The 17,660-nt window shown below is 40.3% G+C and overlaps 2 protein-coding genes across 2 annotated transcripts in view; both read right to left on the reverse strand.

Annotated features, from left to right (window-relative positions):
* Nucleotides 1–201: 201 nt before the first annotated feature.
* On the reverse strand, nucleotides 202–3,016 carry LOC113144939 (P2Y purinoceptor 4). The gene is made up of 2 exons (XM_026331270.2): nucleotides 2,567–3,016; nucleotides 202–1,803 (listed from the first exon to the last, which is right to left on the reverse strand). Exon 2 carries the CDS (start codon nucleotides 1,751–1,753, stop codon nucleotides 665–667), a length of 1,089 nt encoding a protein of 362 aa, XP_026187055.1. The 5' UTR covers nucleotides 1,754–1,803; nucleotides 2,567–3,016; the 3' UTR covers nucleotides 202–664.
* A 1,859-nt stretch (nucleotides 3,017–4,875) lies between these two features.
* The window catches only part of inppl1b (inositol polyphosphate phosphatase-like 1b), a 28,145-nt gene continuing 15,360 nt past the window's right edge, over nucleotides 4,876–17,660 (reverse strand). Inside the window, exons 5-29 of the mRNA XM_026330809.2 lie at nucleotides 16,994–17,132; nucleotides 16,737–16,857; nucleotides 16,208–16,348; nucleotides 15,914–16,001; nucleotides 15,681–15,758; nucleotides 15,294–15,431; nucleotides 15,020–15,134; nucleotides 14,823–14,923; nucleotides 14,634–14,736; nucleotides 14,342–14,538; nucleotides 13,531–13,648; nucleotides 13,322–13,418; nucleotides 13,088–13,226; nucleotides 12,846–12,945; nucleotides 12,555–12,643; nucleotides 11,810–11,891; nucleotides 11,257–11,346; nucleotides 11,045–11,158; nucleotides 10,885–10,973; nucleotides 10,713–10,800; nucleotides 10,290–10,442; nucleotides 9,791–9,872; nucleotides 8,337–9,123; nucleotides 8,137–8,252; nucleotides 4,876–7,086 (exon numbers count right to left, since the gene is read on the reverse strand). Of these exons, the coding sequence (XP_026186594.1) occupies nucleotides 6,993–7,086; nucleotides 8,137–8,252; nucleotides 8,337–9,123; nucleotides 9,791–9,872; nucleotides 10,290–10,442; nucleotides 10,713–10,800; nucleotides 10,885–10,973; nucleotides 11,045–11,158; nucleotides 11,257–11,346; nucleotides 11,810–11,891; nucleotides 12,555–12,643; nucleotides 12,846–12,945; nucleotides 13,088–13,226; nucleotides 13,322–13,418; nucleotides 13,531–13,648; nucleotides 14,342–14,538; nucleotides 14,634–14,736; nucleotides 14,823–14,923; nucleotides 15,020–15,134; nucleotides 15,294–15,431; nucleotides 15,681–15,758; nucleotides 15,914–16,001; nucleotides 16,208–16,348; nucleotides 16,737–16,857; nucleotides 16,994–17,132 (3,459 nt within the window). The 3' untranslated portion in view covers nucleotides 4,876–6,992. The remainder of the gene's footprint in view (nucleotides 7,087–8,136; nucleotides 8,253–8,336; nucleotides 9,124–9,790; nucleotides 9,873–10,289; nucleotides 10,443–10,712; nucleotides 10,801–10,884; nucleotides 10,974–11,044; nucleotides 11,159–11,256; nucleotides 11,347–11,809; nucleotides 11,892–12,554; nucleotides 12,644–12,845; nucleotides 12,946–13,087; nucleotides 13,227–13,321; nucleotides 13,419–13,530; nucleotides 13,649–14,341; nucleotides 14,539–14,633; nucleotides 14,737–14,822; nucleotides 14,924–15,019; nucleotides 15,135–15,293; nucleotides 15,432–15,680; nucleotides 15,759–15,913; nucleotides 16,002–16,207; nucleotides 16,349–16,736; nucleotides 16,858–16,993; nucleotides 17,133–17,660) is intronic.

The following is a 17,660-nucleotide window of genomic DNA, read 5'->3' on the forward strand; positions in this document are numbered from 1 at the left end:
ATGTCTTGTCCAGATCAACCTCCCATCTTTTCTTCCACAGTTGAGCAAACAACAGCTGTGAAAGCTGAAGGATTAAAACAGCTGGGAAGAGGAGGTGCACCAGCTTCGGTTGCAGTCTTTGGATGACATGCAGACTATTGCTAAAACAGGAAGGACTGTTTCATGACTGTCTCATTTCTCAGACAATAACTAGAGTATATGTCATTTTTTTGTCAGATATAAACTTTAATATTTATGTCAGTGAGTGTCAATTCTAAGGTGAACATGACAATAATTCACTGCCCAACCCATCTATGATTTAACCACTTGAATGCACCTCACACAGTTTGAAAATACAACTTTTCTCTTTCATAGGCACCATATTCCCACAAAGAAAAACACTGTACAACAGAAAAGACTGTCTATTGCATACTGAGCTTTGTGTATTTATCCTTTTGTAGCAGGAGACTGTTTGCTAAGGAAAGGCTACAGACTCCTTTCCACCTCCACTTGAGCTTCATTTCACAAACATAGAAACATAGAACTGAAACAAAAACACAGGCATTACAGACGTGTGATTATGTAAATGTATACAGGGTCAATATTACAGTAAACTAGTTCTCTTCCAAATCTCTCACAGCCCAAAGTTAAAGTAGATCATGTGCTTCTGAACATGTATTTCTCACTATGTCCCCAGCTCTCCCCTGGCATTAAGGGCTGTGTTCTTATAGGTCAGAGTGATGCCACGGTTGTTGTTCATCTGTGCCTGGTCATGTGTTTGGCTGTTTGGCGTCCTTCTTTTTCCTGTCAGAATAGACATCATTTTGGAGCGGTAGTGATCCCCAGCTAGGAAATACAGAACTGGGTCAATGCAGCTGTTGACACTGGCCAGCGGCCTGGTGATTTTGTAGGTAAAGTTGACAATGTTGAGGAATTTGCAGTTAAGATTTAACACACGAGAGGTGTAGTAGAGGGTCCGTGTGATGTGAAATGGGACAAAGCTCACAGCAAACACCACCAACACCACGATGATGAGCTTGATGGACTTTTGACGTGAGGCGGCACTTTGCTGGTTCACACCTAATAAATGCCTGGGCTGGCACAGAGCCCGTGCCATCAGGCAGTAACACACCATTATGACCATGAACGGGATGCCAAATAGGAGCACCATGACAACAGAGCTGTAGTCCACGTACTCCTCAAAGGACTCTTGGTTGGTTGTGTCATGACACAGGGTGTCATTGTCCCTCCTGGAGGTGGTGACAAAGATGAGGTTCGGCACCAGGCACACAGTCACCACAACCCACACCAAGCCACACACCAGGTGGGCATGGCGGGACTTCACCAGGGTCAGCGCCTTAAGGGGGTGGCAGATGCCCAGATAACGGTGCACGCTGATGCAGGTGAGGAACAGGATGCTGCAGTATAGGTTGGCATAGAAGAGGAAGCGCACTATTTTGCAGGCAGCCACTCCAAAGGGCCAGTGGCTGCGGTTGGCGTAGTAGTAGATGAGGGTGGGCAGGGAGATGACGTACAGGAAGTCAGACAGGGCAAGGTGGAACATGTACACCATACTGGGGTTCCACGGACGCATCTTTAAGAATATCCATAAAGCTGTAGCATTGAGCACGAAGCCAACCACAAACACCAGACTGTAGGACACAGGCAGTAAGATGTATTTAAACTCCTCATCAAAGCGACAGCTAGAGTTAAAGATAGAGGTGAACAATGTCGACTCGTTGGCTGTTCCAGGGCTGCGGACGGCTGTTTCCATACTGACGGGACTTCTCAGCACATCTCCTTTAAGCCAACATTTGACAAAACCTTGGAAGGAAGAATAAATACTGAGACATTAAGACTTTTACATTATTCAGACCATTTTCTGCTTCCAACTTCTCTTTTTAATTTCATCTGGATCTCTGGGTTTAAACCCTGGGCTCTAGGAAACTGTGGCATTTTTCACAGGTTTCAAATGACCAGTCAAGAAAATAACCTGCAAATTCATCGATAATGAGGAAAAATTGTTAGTTTCAGGTCAAAGAATAATTTACTGATTTGACCAAATGTTTCAGTTGATGTTAAACAGTGGCAGAAGAAATAATCAGATCCTTTCTAGTGTAAAAGTAGTGTTTTGTTTGTTTTTTTTTTAACTTTTTTGTTTAACTTTTCTTTAACTTACATAGACTTAGATGAAAAGTAAAAACATTCATAGGAGGATGGCTCCATTCACAATTATTATTATTATTTATAATAATAATAATAATAATAATAATAATTTAAATATTTAACAAATCAAGTAGCTCTCAAATAAATGTTGGAGTACCTGCAGGATTTCACTCTGAAATGTAGTGAAGTGTAAAGCAGTACTAAAATACAAACACTGTAGTAAAACAGTGGTATAGCTGTTGTGTTACTCTTAACACACGAACAGCGCTTGCTTCCATTACTGTCCAGCGCACTTTGACCACATAACTGCATCCACATCTGGCAAGTTTCCCCAAAGTGGTCAACACCAGCTTCTGCACAGAATGTCGCTGTTTTCCTGTCTCACAGTAACATTAAGCACCGAGCTATCCAAACTACTCACCTCCAGCGGGATCCTTAAAATGAAAAAGGTGCTGGTCTCAGGCTGGTCTTGCAGGAAGAAGCGGTCCAGATTGATTAGTTTCACCTTTTAGCCGAGTTCTATAGCTGCTTTCCACACTCAGTCTTCTTGTTCGTCCCTGTTTCGCCCAAACCAGACGCACTATTTCCCCGTAAGAGCCGCGTTGGAGTCCATGGCAGCGCCGCGCACTGAGCTCAGGAGTCATGGAGGGTACGCTCTATATGGCTGAAATGGGAAGTCACATTTCTGAGCTGCCGCCCAGAGACGTCTTCGGTAGGCCTATAAGTCACTTTCACTTTTCTGAACCACATAAAACTGCTGCCACGGTTAATTTACGCAATCCATGCTGTTTGCGTAATGTATGATGAGAGGCAAACTACCAGACTGAACACTGACTGGTTTCACTCAGCACAGTCTGGACTCCATTTAGCCGCAACAGTAAATTTCTACCCACAAGATAACACCCTGCCTGACACATGAGGAGTACTTTACTCTCACTACCAGGGCTGGGTGATACCAGTGCCGATATATCCAGGGCCAGGATCACCAGTAATACCAACACCAATACTTTTTACTGCTAAAAGCAGTTGGGCCACTGTAATATCATGTGTAAAGTTGTTTTTTTTATCAGCTACATTATTCTCTTCAGTGTATTTAAATTCCCTCCAAACAAGAGGCATGTTGATACTGTTTAACTATACGGTGATATAATTGAATTGCTCAGTACCTGGCTGATGTGGTAAAAACAGGGTAGATCAACATACCTGACCTCAGACACTGAGAATACTGAGAATGGTTTAACATATAAATAGAAAATCAGCATCAGCAGCAGCAGCACAAGCATTTCACCCCTAAACACCCTTTAATCAGTGTAAGAAGACAAATGAATATAGTGGTTAGTGTTGGACTGTGTTTTAGTACATCTGCCAGTTACTTTAATCTGGGCTCTCATATTGTGTGTTGACCTAGACTGGTCCTGGTTGAGGACTGAAATACCAGTGAGATAAACCAGAATAGTTTTCTGCCTCCTGGTCTGTGTAGCTTCTCTATCAGCTGACTCCTGGGCTGGTTCAGGATCAGGATCAGGATTTTCCTCTTTCATCTCCTTTTTATGGTTTGCACCTACTTTACTCTCTCCATGTTGTTTTTTGTATTTATATTTTGGCATATGTCTCACTGACACACAAATTCTGTAGCCTATGCAAAAAAAAGCATGAAAGCAGAAAAATAGGCTTTTGGCCACCTTTTGCTTTGATAACAGCACAACCCTTGGCTTTGCCTCAAACAGTTTTATGATGTTGTGGCCAGGAATGCTGTTAAAAGAGTTCCCACATATGCTGAGCACCTGTTGGCTGCTTTCCCTTTATACTGCAGTCCAGCTGAACCCAAATTTAGTTTGGTTTAGGTTTACGTGACTGTGGAGGCCATGCTCTCAGTCCTCCTCCTTGGTCAGATAGCCCCTCCATAGACTGGAGCTTTGTTTTGGGTCGTTTCTGTTTCAAAAACACATGATGGTCCCACTGCGCTCAGACCAGATCAGATGGGGTGTTGCTGAATATTGCAGTAGTCGTGCATGTTATCTGTGTCCTAGTATTTCTTGCCCCAAGCATTTATCTCCTTATCTGTCTCTCTCATTAGTGGTTTCTTTGAAGCAATTTCAGCAGGAAGGCCTGACTCTCCTCCAAAACAGAGAATTTTTGGGATTCTGGGAAACACTGACGTGGGCAGTAGGCAGAGGTGCCGTTTACTGGCAATTTCTGAGGCAGGAAACTCTAATGAACATAACCTCTGCAGCAAAATCATGGTCTTCCTTTCCTGGGCTGGTCCTCATGAGAGCTGGTTTCATGACTGCATTTTTAAAAAGCTCCCAGCTTTCTGAATTGACTGGCCTTATACAGTAACAGGTTTGTCACCTCAGTAATCTTTGTCATTTCAGGGTTTTCTGTAAGATTCATGTGATAAGGTGTGGAGTTATAAAGTCTGATCATAAAGGAATAAAAGTAGACACGATGAGCAATGCTGTTGTCAGTGACGGACAATAAACTGAGGTGAGGTGAGGTCCTTCACTTAATAAGTTACCAAAAACTAAAGCTTGATTGACCCACACTTGCAAATGAGATAATATACATTCCAATAAGTCAAAGACTATAAACATATTTGGTTTGAATTAGTTTTTTTTTTAATTTTTTTTTTTATCTACTTCAAGACAGATGACTGGACAGCTGAAGTTAATCCTGCTTTGACTAAAAAAAAAAAAAAAAAAAAACAGTTACACTTTAATTGTATTTTCCAGTTTGTTTTTTAGACTGAACACCAGAGACCTCTTGATTTGAGATACATTTTAAAACATTTAAGAGTTTGAATCTTGATGGTTAGTAAAAGTAAAAATGAAATTTAAAACATATCTTTCACATATGGAAATTGACCCCCTCACCCTATTCATAGACAGTGGCGACCTGAGTGTGTGTGTGTGTGTGTGTGTCTGGGTCAGATGGGTGCTAATGTGTGTCTCTGTGGGAACAGGTCATCAGCCTCAGTGTGAGTTACTCTGTTTGTGTAGCTGGATGTGTTTCTGTGGCTTGTATGCCTGGACTATGAGTCCGCTGTTTGTCAGATCTCCATTCAGAGAGCACGGATAGATTTCCAGAACCTCACAGACAAACAAACAAATCCACTTTATCATCAATGGATTCGTCAGTTGTTAAAGGAAATATTCAACATTTTGGAAAATACACGTATTTGGTTTCTTGCCAAGAGTTAGATGAACATCAATACCACTCCCATGTTTGTAAGGTAAATATGCAGCTGCTGCCAGCAATGTGTTAACTTAGCTTAGCACGAAGACTGAAAACAGCAGGAAACAGCTAGTCCAGCCCTGTGCAAGGAACAAATTCCATTTACCAGAACTTTTAAAGCTCACTAATTAACATGTTTTATCTGGTTTGTGTAGTTATGTGTCTCACTGTTTTCTCTCTGGCACAGAATTTGGGCAACTATGGGACACTCCTTTAAGTTAATCCTAGCAGCTGACAGCTGAAGCTTTGTATTTATCAAACATACATGACAGATAATAAAGAATGAAGTGAAAGATTGAACTCATTTTTGAGTAAATATGGATTTTTTTTTCCCCCCAAATCGACCTCTCCTGTTTTTTGTCTCAAGCTTTATCGTACCTACACACACATTTTTTGAACAAATAGCTCCACACTCATTTAATAACATGTTTTTACATTATCAGAAACCATCTACTGCATGTCAGTCAATTTAAACCCTCTTTCAATTTAACTTTTAGGAGTGTGATGATGCCAAAACAAATCCTGGGTGAAAACAGCCAGGAAAGCATTCAGAGGTCAGTGACACAAGCCTGCTGTCCAGGGATGTGTTTGGTCATGCCGTAATAAGTAACTACCACAACTGAATGCTACAAGCAAATACACAGACGCTCACACACTGAGAATGGAAATTTAAGAGAATTCTTGTGGTCAAACAAAAAAAAAATGTTTTTGTTGTATATTTGATTTTACAAACTCTCTGCTAAAAGGATATGTTGCCTGTTTAAACACTGGACCCTTAAATAGGCTACAACTCATCTCTGGGTGACATTAAACAACAAATGAGCAGGATAATGTGAAGATGTGCGAACACTGAAATGGAGTCGACATAAAGAGGCGATTTCTCTTTTTCTGCTCCTTCTTGGCAGCATGAAACGGCACTTGAGACTGCTTAGTGACAGTCAAGAGTGTCTTTATAGGCTTTAGGTTATAAAGGTGCCGTAAAATATGCACATTGGACGTAGGTTCTGATTAAGTGCCTTGATAGCAACAGTTAACAAAACGAGATGTGGCAGGTCATTATATACCAAATTTACAGATGATGTTCCATTATATATGTACATTTATGGATTTTATGCTCCATAGGTTTAATAGAGGCTTTTACAAGCTCAGATCCAGGCTCAATAATAGCAGCGTAATGGAGAGCACACAGTAGAAGGGATGAAGGAGAATGGTAAACACTAACCGTGAATGAACATTGGAAATTGAAAGATTATATTTTTATAATGATTTAAAAATCACTTAAAACAAAATCAATGAGACCTTGATGGTATAATCAATATTTGTGTACGTGGCAGTAGCTGGAAATACATATTACAGCTTTCCATTTCTACCACGCAGCTCTTTCATTACCTGTCAATATGGATAGATGAGTCAGACAGACTGTGCTATGTCCCTTTGCTGTGTTGACATAGACAAACTATTGTTACAGTATTGATCAAGTAAATGAAAAGATGGTAGGGTTGTGTTAAGGTCCAGCTGATATGATGCATCTTTCTTTTCAAATCTCAGTTCTAACAGTTCTTCCAGTTTCAATTGAGGAGACCATGAGGCTCAGTGCTTTTCATCTCTTTATGTCAGTTCCAGTTCCTGGGCAGGTTTTCGAGGATCTTGCGTCTGTGTGAAGGATTCATCACACCCGCAGCTTGTAGATCCTCCTCGGTGATGCCACTGTAGAGACAAGAAATGGCATTGAATCAAACTTGACTAATATCACTCATTTTCTACTTCATAACATTTACAACTACAGTACCAGTCAAAAGTTTGGACCCACTTTCTCATTGAATTCAATGGTAAAGTGTGTCCAAACCTTTGACTGATGTTGTATATAGTCAGATAATAGTTTCTAAATGCAGACAGTGTCAACATCTTTATGGAAAAATAAAGATCCATTTCTACTATACTACCTTACGGACTACTTCATATTGTAAGTCTGTCTGTCAACATGCACATGCTCAAATGTACAATGAAAGTGAAAAGTGAAAGTGACTTGTGTAGCCAAGTATGGTGACCCATACACGGAATTTGTGCTTTGCATTTAACCCATCCCAAAGTGCACACACAGCAGTGAACACACACCATGAACACACACTTGGAGCAGTGGGCAGCCATCGCCGCGGCGCCCGGGAAGCAACTGGGGATCTGGTGCCTTGCTCAAGAGTCTCACCTCAGACGTGGTATTGAAAGTGGACAGAGCGCTGACTATTCACTCCGCCCCATAGACAATTCCTGCCGGTCCTGAGACTCAAACCCGCAACTTTCGGCCGCATACCACAAAATGATATTGATATGACCTAGTTACTAAAACTCAGTGTTTCCTGATACTCTTATATAGCCATCTAAATTTTTATTCTAGTTTTAGTGGTTTAAGTGTTTTATTTCTGTGCATCCAATTCTGTGAAGCAGAAACCAAACAATATGTTTGACAAAAACTAAACAGGGCAGTCAGTGGTGTAAAATAGCATGAGGTTTTGATGGTGATAGCGTCATGTTACATTTAATACTGCAAAATAGTCTTGCAAAAGTTATTTTCCTCTCTTTTGAATTGTATGTTGTTTTGATTTGTATAAATTATTTCCTAAATTTATGTTATCTCTGTCAAACACAGTTGTGAGGGTTGCTCAATGCATGTCTGAACTCACGTGATTTTTTTTTTTTTTTTTTTTGTTAATAAGGTGTAGTAATGAACTCAAAGCTTAGAGATACTGAGAATAATTTTACCTGAAATAATCCAGATCATCCCAGCCATTGAGACTAAGTCCAAGGGTGTATTTCTGAAGACCCAGAGTACTGAGAAGCTCCCGTACAGTCTCTGGTGCACCTTGGAGGACAGACACCTGCATTGGGATAAAGCAAACATAATTCTTATATACAACTTGCAGTCATATTTTTAAAAACGCTCTATGAAAGCAGTGTCATACCTCTTTCTCCCAGCGGTAGCCTCTCTCACCATGCATGGAAGGGCCATTTCTATAACCTAGCCTCTGGTTGGGTATTGACGGTCTTCTCTGCTTTGTGGGGAAGAAGTCCATTTCACTGAGGGACTTTGCAATTTGTAAAGCAGTGAGGGAGTTGTCCCCAGTAGGCCCAGGAGGCTCCACTATCCAGGGAGCAAAGGCCTCACAGTGTGCTAAGTGTGTGGGGGTGTGGGGGAAAGCTAACGGTGCCTTGGCTGCCTGGATAGGATTGGTCCTTTCTGGGAGAGGCTGATGCTGATCCCTTCGGGCTTTTTCCCTGATTATTGCCGAGTGATTCATGTACAAGTTCCTCAGGTTCTTCTCAGGCGAAATTGAGTCCTGACCAATATTTTTACATTGGTATCTGTCTCTTGGTTGTGATGTCTGTTGCTGACACTGTGAGAGGGCGTTGCTTGAGGGTGAAGGTATGGGAGACTGGTTTTTAGCTGGGAAAAGTTGATAGGAGGAGTTGGTTTGGGGTGTATGAAGGTCACTGTTTGGAGGGTATTGGGGCAAAATGACTGGAATTTCAATCTCTGTAAAGTCAGATCTACGACATCTCTTGTCGAAGCCCTTGTGTCCTGAGATTTTTGGAAGCTGCAAGGCCTCGTTCCCAGACCAGATCACCTTAGGGTCCCTTCGCTGGGGTAGAACCTCCTCAACCCTGCGTGGCACTGGCACACCTTCGAAGATGAAGTAGGCAGGATTGGTGTAGCTGCTTGGAGTATGTTTGAGAGGAACTGCAGAGGACCTAAAATGAATATACAAGCCTTGAATTTTGCCAACAGATCTACATATTGTAGAAATAAATGTCTTTAATACTCACACACATTCTTCACAAGAGTTTTCATATCATCAATAGTATTGCAAAAGTTCAGAACTAAACTGGCAGTGTGCTGGAAAAAAAAGGTCTGCAGTGACATCCATTGCCGTGTGACAAGAAGAGGAAATAGTATCTAGGAAGTCTAGCCTAAGTAATACATTCATGGGTCACAAGGAAATCAGTAGTAATATGGCTTTCACTTTGCCTTACATACTCCAAGGAATGTCTGCTTGCATGGATTTGACTGACCAGTGTAGTTGTAGAAGTTTGATCCAGACTCACAAATTTTGATAGGGAATGATGATATGATATGGCATGAATGATGATAGGGAATATATATATATATTTCAATAAAAGTATTCAATGGAGAGCAAATCTATCTATGAGCATAATATTGTTTGTAGTATTGTGGATAAACGTAGCATGTTAATCACCAAAAGAAAACATTACTTCTGGAAAAGAGGGTATGTGATTTTGACATCATTATTGATGAGAATTGGATACACTGTTCACAGAGCTCCACAGAACCTTTGTTTGAGAGCTGAAGGGTTTCTGTGGCTTTATACTCATGCTCAAAAAACCCAGAGGTCCTCACCTGTTTGCTGGGACATGTGCAGTTGCAGGAGACATGTGTCGCTTCCCATGACCTTTATCATCTTTCTCAAAACAGAGCCACTCTAAAAACAGAAAAAAGTAAAATCACAGGAAATTAACAAAATATTTTGTAGTTGGCAAAGTTTGTGTGGTGCATGTAGGAGCAAAGGCTATGTCAGTTTTCAATCACTGAGCATGGTGGTGTTTGTGTGTGTTGTTTTGGTGCCTGACCTGGTGACATAATACCCATCTGTCCTTTTTCAGTGTCTCAGGATGCATCTGGTCAGGGTCAGTCAACCAGGAGCCAAAAGAGGAAGCGGTCGATAGATACCAGCAAGTGTAAAGCCAAGCCAGGGATCATTGAGGAACCAAATAGAGGAAGCACTGTGAGACTCACAGGAGAGTGAAAGAACCCAGTGACAGTGGAGAAGAAAGTTTAGTGGGAAGTGATAGTGCAAGCAAGGCAGAGACAAGGAAAGGAGCAGTTCCGGTTGACCCACCATAGATCTTCTCCCGCTTTTCTCGCTTATCTTTGGGCACATGGACCCTGACCCATCCTCTTATGGAGCCCATCTCCTCGCCTCGGTGACTCAAAAATGTCTCAAACTGCTTTGATGCATTAGCGAGTGAGTGCAGAGCCACACAGCATTCACCTATAAAAAGATATTTTAAAGAATATTGATTAGATCGACAGGGCATTTCACCATGACACACAGCAAAAGTGTAGAGTGCAAATGATCCATACAGATATTTAATTTTCAGCATAACTTCCTTACACTTGGGGACAGTTTCCTAAGGTGTGGACAGAGTGTAGCTCAACTACTTGGAGGTTGCTTGCATTTGATTTGGAGCCATGTTATAGTTAAAACACTCAATTTAGTGTCTCAAAACAAGAATAAAAATGAATTTGTCCTGTGACTTACCATACGACTCAAACCCATCACATGACTTGACAGACAACAGCAGGTGCTGATCCTGAAGATACTCCATGTTGGACGTGACTGGGAGAAGCTTTAACAGATACAAACAAATCACTAATTAGCATTTTGAAAAACAGTATTTTCAAATTTATCCAAATAGACTTGAGTCTCTAACCTGTGGTAGTTGTTTGAAAGACCAGCCTAGTTTGAGAAAACCCGGAACATCGCAGCTCTGTGAGTCATTCTCACTTGACCGTCGTGTCTCTGCAAAGAAAGATATGTATGAATTTCTGGCCCTGGATTGTCTAATGGTTTATAAATAAATGTTTTCATACCTTCGATACAAGAGGAATAAAATTCAATGAAGAATTTTGCCTTGCTTGCTGTCTTCACAATAGCCTCAATGCCTTCCAGCTCTATCCAGGCTCTTTCTGTGTTAGTATTTGGATCTGTGCCAGGCAAATAGAGAACAATACTATTCACTTAATGAAGGGATACTGTCATATTCCATTTGATTTTGTACACAGTGCCACAACAATGACAGCACCTGTTTTGGAGCTGAACTGGGATGTCACTCCCACTTGGAACGTGGCAAAAACAGGTGAGTGGTCACTTGTGAAGATGTCGTCCGTGCAACCTGGTAGGAGACAAATTCATCATATTACTTTGTTCTGTCCTTGACCTTAGCTCTAAAATTGTGCAATAGCACTGTATGTCAGATGACCTGCCAGCAGTATTTCAGAAGATATGCCAAAGGAGTGATTTAGGAGACAAAATGCTGTTCTCCTACTACCCAGTACCTGTGTTTTGATTAGTAAGCAACAGATGCTCAGGTTGAGTGAGAGGTAATGACTCTGCTTCTTTATGGACCACATACCAGGATGTAGGTGTTGGCCGTTATCCATTTTGATGATTACTCTTATTTGCCAAAGTAGCACAAAGAAAAACATGACCACAGTGATCTTTTTCCGAAGTGCTGCATCAATTTTTCTGTCGATGCAACATCTCCAACACAGAGCTTTCTTTGCTGCTCTGCGTTTTGTTTATGCCTTATTAACTTTTAGCTTTTCTACCTAAAGCTTAAACTCTACAGATGTTACCGTATGCAGTGCAGATGATGTGTGTCTCTGGGTAGGACTTCCACAGTATCCTATCACACCATGATGGAACATTGACTCTCACCTACAGAAATAGATATAGGTATAAATCAACAATGTACACAGTATGCAGTGAATGGTATGTCATTCCTGTTGTGCCTGTCAGTCCTATTTTTAGACTGTGGGCTACAACTTCCTATTTCAGTGGTCACAACAGCTGAGCCGCTGTCAAAATCATCTATCCATACAGGCCCAATTAATAAGTTACACACAAAATATTTAAAAAAATGTGTCACATGCTTTTTGTTGTAATGTATATTTTATATCACATTCTACAATTGAATAAATCTACAGGCTGAAAGCACAGCAGCACACAGAATGTTTTTTTTTATTTTGATGATAAGGCACCTTCATGTGCAGGATATTAACACAGCAACTTCTTCAAGGCTGTACTTACTGTAGATCTATAGAATATATTCTATGGGGAACATGAATGTCTGTACAAAATGTCACAACAATCCATCCAGTAGCTGTTGAGATACTTTGTTGATGGACTAACCAGCAGACTGATACTGCCATTGCTAGAGTTTCACAGTACTGCTTGTGTGTGTCCTAATATTTTTAGAAGCTATTCAGAGGTACAGAGTATATTTATTGTGGGTATGAATCCTCTGTGCTGCACTTGAAAGAGGTTTTACACATCATCCTGTTTTTCTGAGGTGGCTTTGTGTAAGATTACATGACTCACTCCTGAAGTCTTGTACTTTTGCCATAAGTAGCAGTCTCTAGAGCCCCGTTCATACCGGTAGGTGGGTGGAAATGCAATCTTCTCCTCGTCTTAACCGTGATAAACAGAGAAAAAGGGGAAAGTGAGGTAAGCAAAAGTTGAAATAAAAAAGTAAAATCAATGGCACTGCACTTATTTATTCATGATTTATTTTGTAATTGTAAAATTGCCATTTAATGATACAATGATTGCCTGATATTATATTTATAAATTTCAGTATAGAACAAAGGCCAACAGTAAAATGAAACCCACTGAAACTTAGAAACGCCTTCCTCTTATGTCTCTCTCGGGTTAGCTGGTCTGCACACATTAGCTCCTCAAACTCCCTCTTAGACACATGTTTCAGGATGTCCTGGAACCAATGAGGACCAGAAAATACAGTAACATGACTGTTGTACATACAACATTAAGTCAGTGTTTAAGGGTTGCTAATTCAGAGCGCATGATTTAAAAAGAGCAATGAGTTATAAAGAAATAATGATTGCCCCACTGACCTGAACGTCCAAGTCAAGTCTGTAGTTGAGGTCTCCACACCAGAAAAGGTGAGTGAATCGTAGGCTTATGTCAAAGACGCTGAGCTGTTTATCACCCAGAGAAAGCAGCCTGAGGATGTCCACAAAGTTCTGGTTCCTCCTGAACATTACAAACATTGTAGGGTACAAATGTATTTTTAACACAGCATAGAAAAGAAATATGAAATCACACACATGGTTTTATACATAACATACCTCAAGACCTTCTCACTTCCAGAGGTCAGGTGGCAGTTTACAAACCCAAAAGATGTCCCATTGAAGAGGAATGAGATCCCAACAGCTCCTTTGTTTCCTGAAATAACAGAAATATACATTCTGTTCCTATTAATCATGCACTTTTTTGGCTGTCAGCTACGATGTTATACATTTTCTGTATTTGGTTTGCGTGTGTTTCTGATGCCTACCCAATGTGTTCCCCAAGCCTGTCTTCACACTGGCTGTGTTGACATGGCTGATGCGACTCTCATGCTCCGGCTTCACAAACACAGCCAGCCTCATGTTCCAGAGGGACTGTACTGCCACCTACAGGACATTACTCCACATTACAATACATAACAACCCAATCAAAGAACACACAATTCTACATTATTTGACCATTTCTATATAGGTTAAAACTGCCACTAAAACAAATACTGTTTTGTAAAACAAACCAGGTCTGTAGCATAGTTGTAGCATTTCATTTCAAATAAATATATCAAAATGATAATGTATAACTGAAATTATATTTTCAAATACATTTCCACAAGAACACTGATAAAAAATATCAAAAATTTACACTAGACCACAACTTTCCTTCCTGCTGAAAAATGTTGCTGATTTAAATGTGGTGTCCCTCACACTAAACACATACAACCAAACCACATTTCACTTTTAAATGAGCATGTAATCAATACAGAAGAATGAAATATTAATTAAGCACAAATGTTAAAAAATGAGTATATCTCTGGAGCCGTTTTATTTTAAGAGATAATGAGTAATAATAGTGCTAAAATAAGTTCAAAGTGGTGCATAACAGAGTTTGAAATGAAATTCCTCAGATCATACAATGTATCTTTTCAGCAAACTTATGCTCTACTTGACTCGCTCTAATAATAGAGCATGTAAATCTCTGTTTTTTTCTTCAGCACCTCACGGTAGCTATATGCAAAACGCATCCTGTTTAGACATAAGAATCAACAGTCGAAGTTGAACAACAATGGAGAAACTGAGAATTACTTGTTTGAAGTCAATGTGAGCATAGCTGCGAAGGGTTGCTTTGATATGTTCTGTCCACTCTCTCTCCCCCTGAGGGTTTTCCTGAGTCCCCAAAGCATAGATGTCATGAGGCAGCAAGGCGGTCGATTCATCAAGAGTATGTCCCAAACCACAGCAGGTCACCCATGATTGCAGGCTTCGAGGAGGAGGGGAAGCACCTGTATACACAAAACAACACAACAAATCACCAAAATAACCTCCTCCTTCTGCTTCAGCACATTAATGAGTCTTCTGTAAAACAGATTATGGTTACCCATATTCCAGGTACCAACAAACACAGAGACCAGGTCAGGTTCACTCAGCTGAGAGTGCCTGGTTTTCATCAGCTGGAGGAGTGTGCAGAAGGAGTCACGTTTCTGAAAGAGATGAGAGCCACTAAGTGAATTATGGGAAAGGAAACCATGGATTCCAGTAATTAATACAACTTGCTATTTTGTCTTACCCGTGCACTCTCAAATGTCATCTCCCATGGTGTATTGTTGTGGCTGTCAACTATCATGCGTATCTTGGCTGGACTGCTCTGGAGCTTGACAATCTGAAGGACTGATACACAAAAAAAAAAATGGAAACAGACAAGTATACAATACAAATGCAAGCAAGTGAAATGTTACATACACTAAAAAGTAAATACTGTCTTACTTCTGTCATGTGAGACTCTCTCTATTCCAAATGAACCAATCTTCCTGTCAAAAAGCAGCACTCCAGTGTCCACATCCACAGAAACAATCTGTCTGCCGTACCTCACCATTTTTACCTAGAAAGAAAATGAACTGTTAATGCATTTTATGAGTCAAAGACCAGTTGTATGTTTTATTTTAAAAAATATTTTTAAAGTCAAAATTGAAACTGAAGAGGAAGCCATTTATACAATTTTATAAGTTGCTGGGGAAAGTAGCTTGTCACCCTGATTTACCTGAAAGGAGTGGACTGGCACCTGTCTGGCATGGTTCTTTACAGGTGTTACATTGGTGGGTGCTGGTTCAGGAGGGGGTGGGTTAGGCTGCGCTGCGAGATTGTGGTTGGTCACTGCATCTTGTAGTGCTTTTAATACCTTCATAGGGAGAGGATTTGAGGTGTTTTAATTTATCTAGAGTTACCCATGACAGGTTTGTCGTTTTTTAAAAAAAGACAAACCCATTCCTGATAACTGATCAATACAACAAAGTTAAAGTATGCAAATATGCTAAAAACAATGATAGGGTTGAAAGGCTGGAGAGATGAAAACACAACAGGTAATAAAATTTTTTTCAGGAAAGGACGTTTGCATTTTTAATAAAAACACTAGCAAACAAAAACATACCTTTTTCTCCAGCGAAGAAAGAAGGCTCACCAAAGCTGAAATCTTACACAACAACATGTCTATCTCCATCTCTGGCCCCTTAAAAAGACAAAGACATGTCTAACTATTTGATGTATATGAATGATTCTCATCTTACATACTTTGTATTGTAATCTTCAGTTCTGGGTTACCATTTGCGAAATTTAACTGATAGTTAATGCTTGCAAAAAACATATCACAAGGCTTGTAAATACCTGAGCCTTGGAGTGTGTTAAAGAGCAGCTGGGATGATCAAAGACCTTGGCCAAGGTTTCCAGACTGGAGAGAGTCAGGTCAATCTCACTGTAGCACAAATGCATATTTAATTATCATACATCAATGTATGTAAATTTTCCAAAATTGTTGTTGGAAATTAAAAACTTAGTGCAGGTCACTCAAAGAATTCAGTAGTATAGTATACTATTATACAGTATTAGTTCCTAATATAACAGTCCATTTATAGTGAGAGTTTAGGTTGTCGTTAACATTAAGAGTGAAATGATACAAACCTGTTCAGACCCTGGCAGGCATTACCCAGAGTACGCCTGAGGTGGCATAGAGTTGTTGCCCCTTTATGAACATTCTCAATGTCAAGAGGCAGCTCACTGAAGAGGTAGTTGTTGAGCAGACCAATCACCTCACCTGCAGTACTGTAAACAGGACAAAACAGGAAGAATTCTGACTATAATACTTTATACACTGTGGAGGGTATTTCGGTTGTGCGATCAGAAAGAACCCTTTTGGAAACATTTGAGGAATAGATAAACAGATACTGTAACAACACTATTTAGGCCCACAAAAAAAAAAAAAAAAAAAAAATCAAAAGGAATAAACATAAGGTGCTTAAACAGGTTTCTCTATGCTTGATTGCCACACTACAAATCAATTCACATCCAATAGTCATTTAATATGTCTGACACTCAAAATAAGTAGGTCTTAAACATAACATAGACAATATAGATCGGAAAAGCAGGGAATATCTTTGAATTCCAGTTTCATCAATAATAACCGTTTTGCATTTAAGCTAAATAATCTTACTTTGATGTGTTCAGCTCTTGCAACTTATCCAAAAACGGACTGTAGGGGGCTGGTTTTGCTGGTGGTCCTGTGAAGGCCACTGTATTGACAGAGGCAGGAATGGGAGGCGGCTTCTCATCATCTATGCATAGATTAAACATAACACATTCATAACTTTCAATTAATACTTTATAAGGTATGCACAATATGCTATATGAAATTTTGACATGTATTGAAGATAATGTTTTTTTTTTTTAAGATAGCTGTTAGTGGCCTACCTGAGCTCTCATCCCCTGTGTCTGTATCTCGAGGAACAGGGTAGAGCAGAGGAGTGACAAGGCCTTTGTGGGGATGCTGGTACCCCAACACCAAGTCCTCCAGTGTCCGGAAACAGTTCACCTGCACCCCCTGTGTTGTCTACGAAGCACATACAAAAGACAGGCATCATTGGGTATGTAGGCACTCTGCAAATGACATGAACATGTTTGCATGTCTCTTATTGGATTAAACCTAAACTGGAAAAGCCTCAGAAACTGTAAACAACTGTACTTTAGATGGTAAGAGACATACAGTGTAGGAAACATTTTATACATAGATAGATAAGGAGAGAGAATAGTGTTTTCACACAGGAACCCCCTAAACCCCCAGCGTTTCTTCTGAAATCTTGCTTGACAGAACAAAGCAGAAGTATTTATTTGCATGATGGGACAAGGCATTTACAGGTGCTTTGCTGTGATAAAAATTATGCCCTGCACCCCACAGCAGAGGTGACATCACATCAGCAGCTGACTGTCATGTTTTGCTGTGGTCCAGCATTCCTGTGTCATTTTAAAAAGCCCCCCCCACCCCACCCCTCCTCACCCCTCAACCACAAGCATGGTAAGTAGGTTTTTACCTGTATATGTTCACACATTCAAGCTACAAGCACAATGAAGCCTAGCCTCA

This window comes from Mastacembelus armatus, chromosome 10 (assembly GCF_900324485.2).
Source record: "Mastacembelus armatus chromosome 10, fMasArm1.2, whole genome shotgun sequence".
NCBI lineage: Eukaryota > Metazoa > Chordata > Actinopteri > Synbranchiformes > Mastacembelidae > Mastacembelus > Mastacembelus armatus.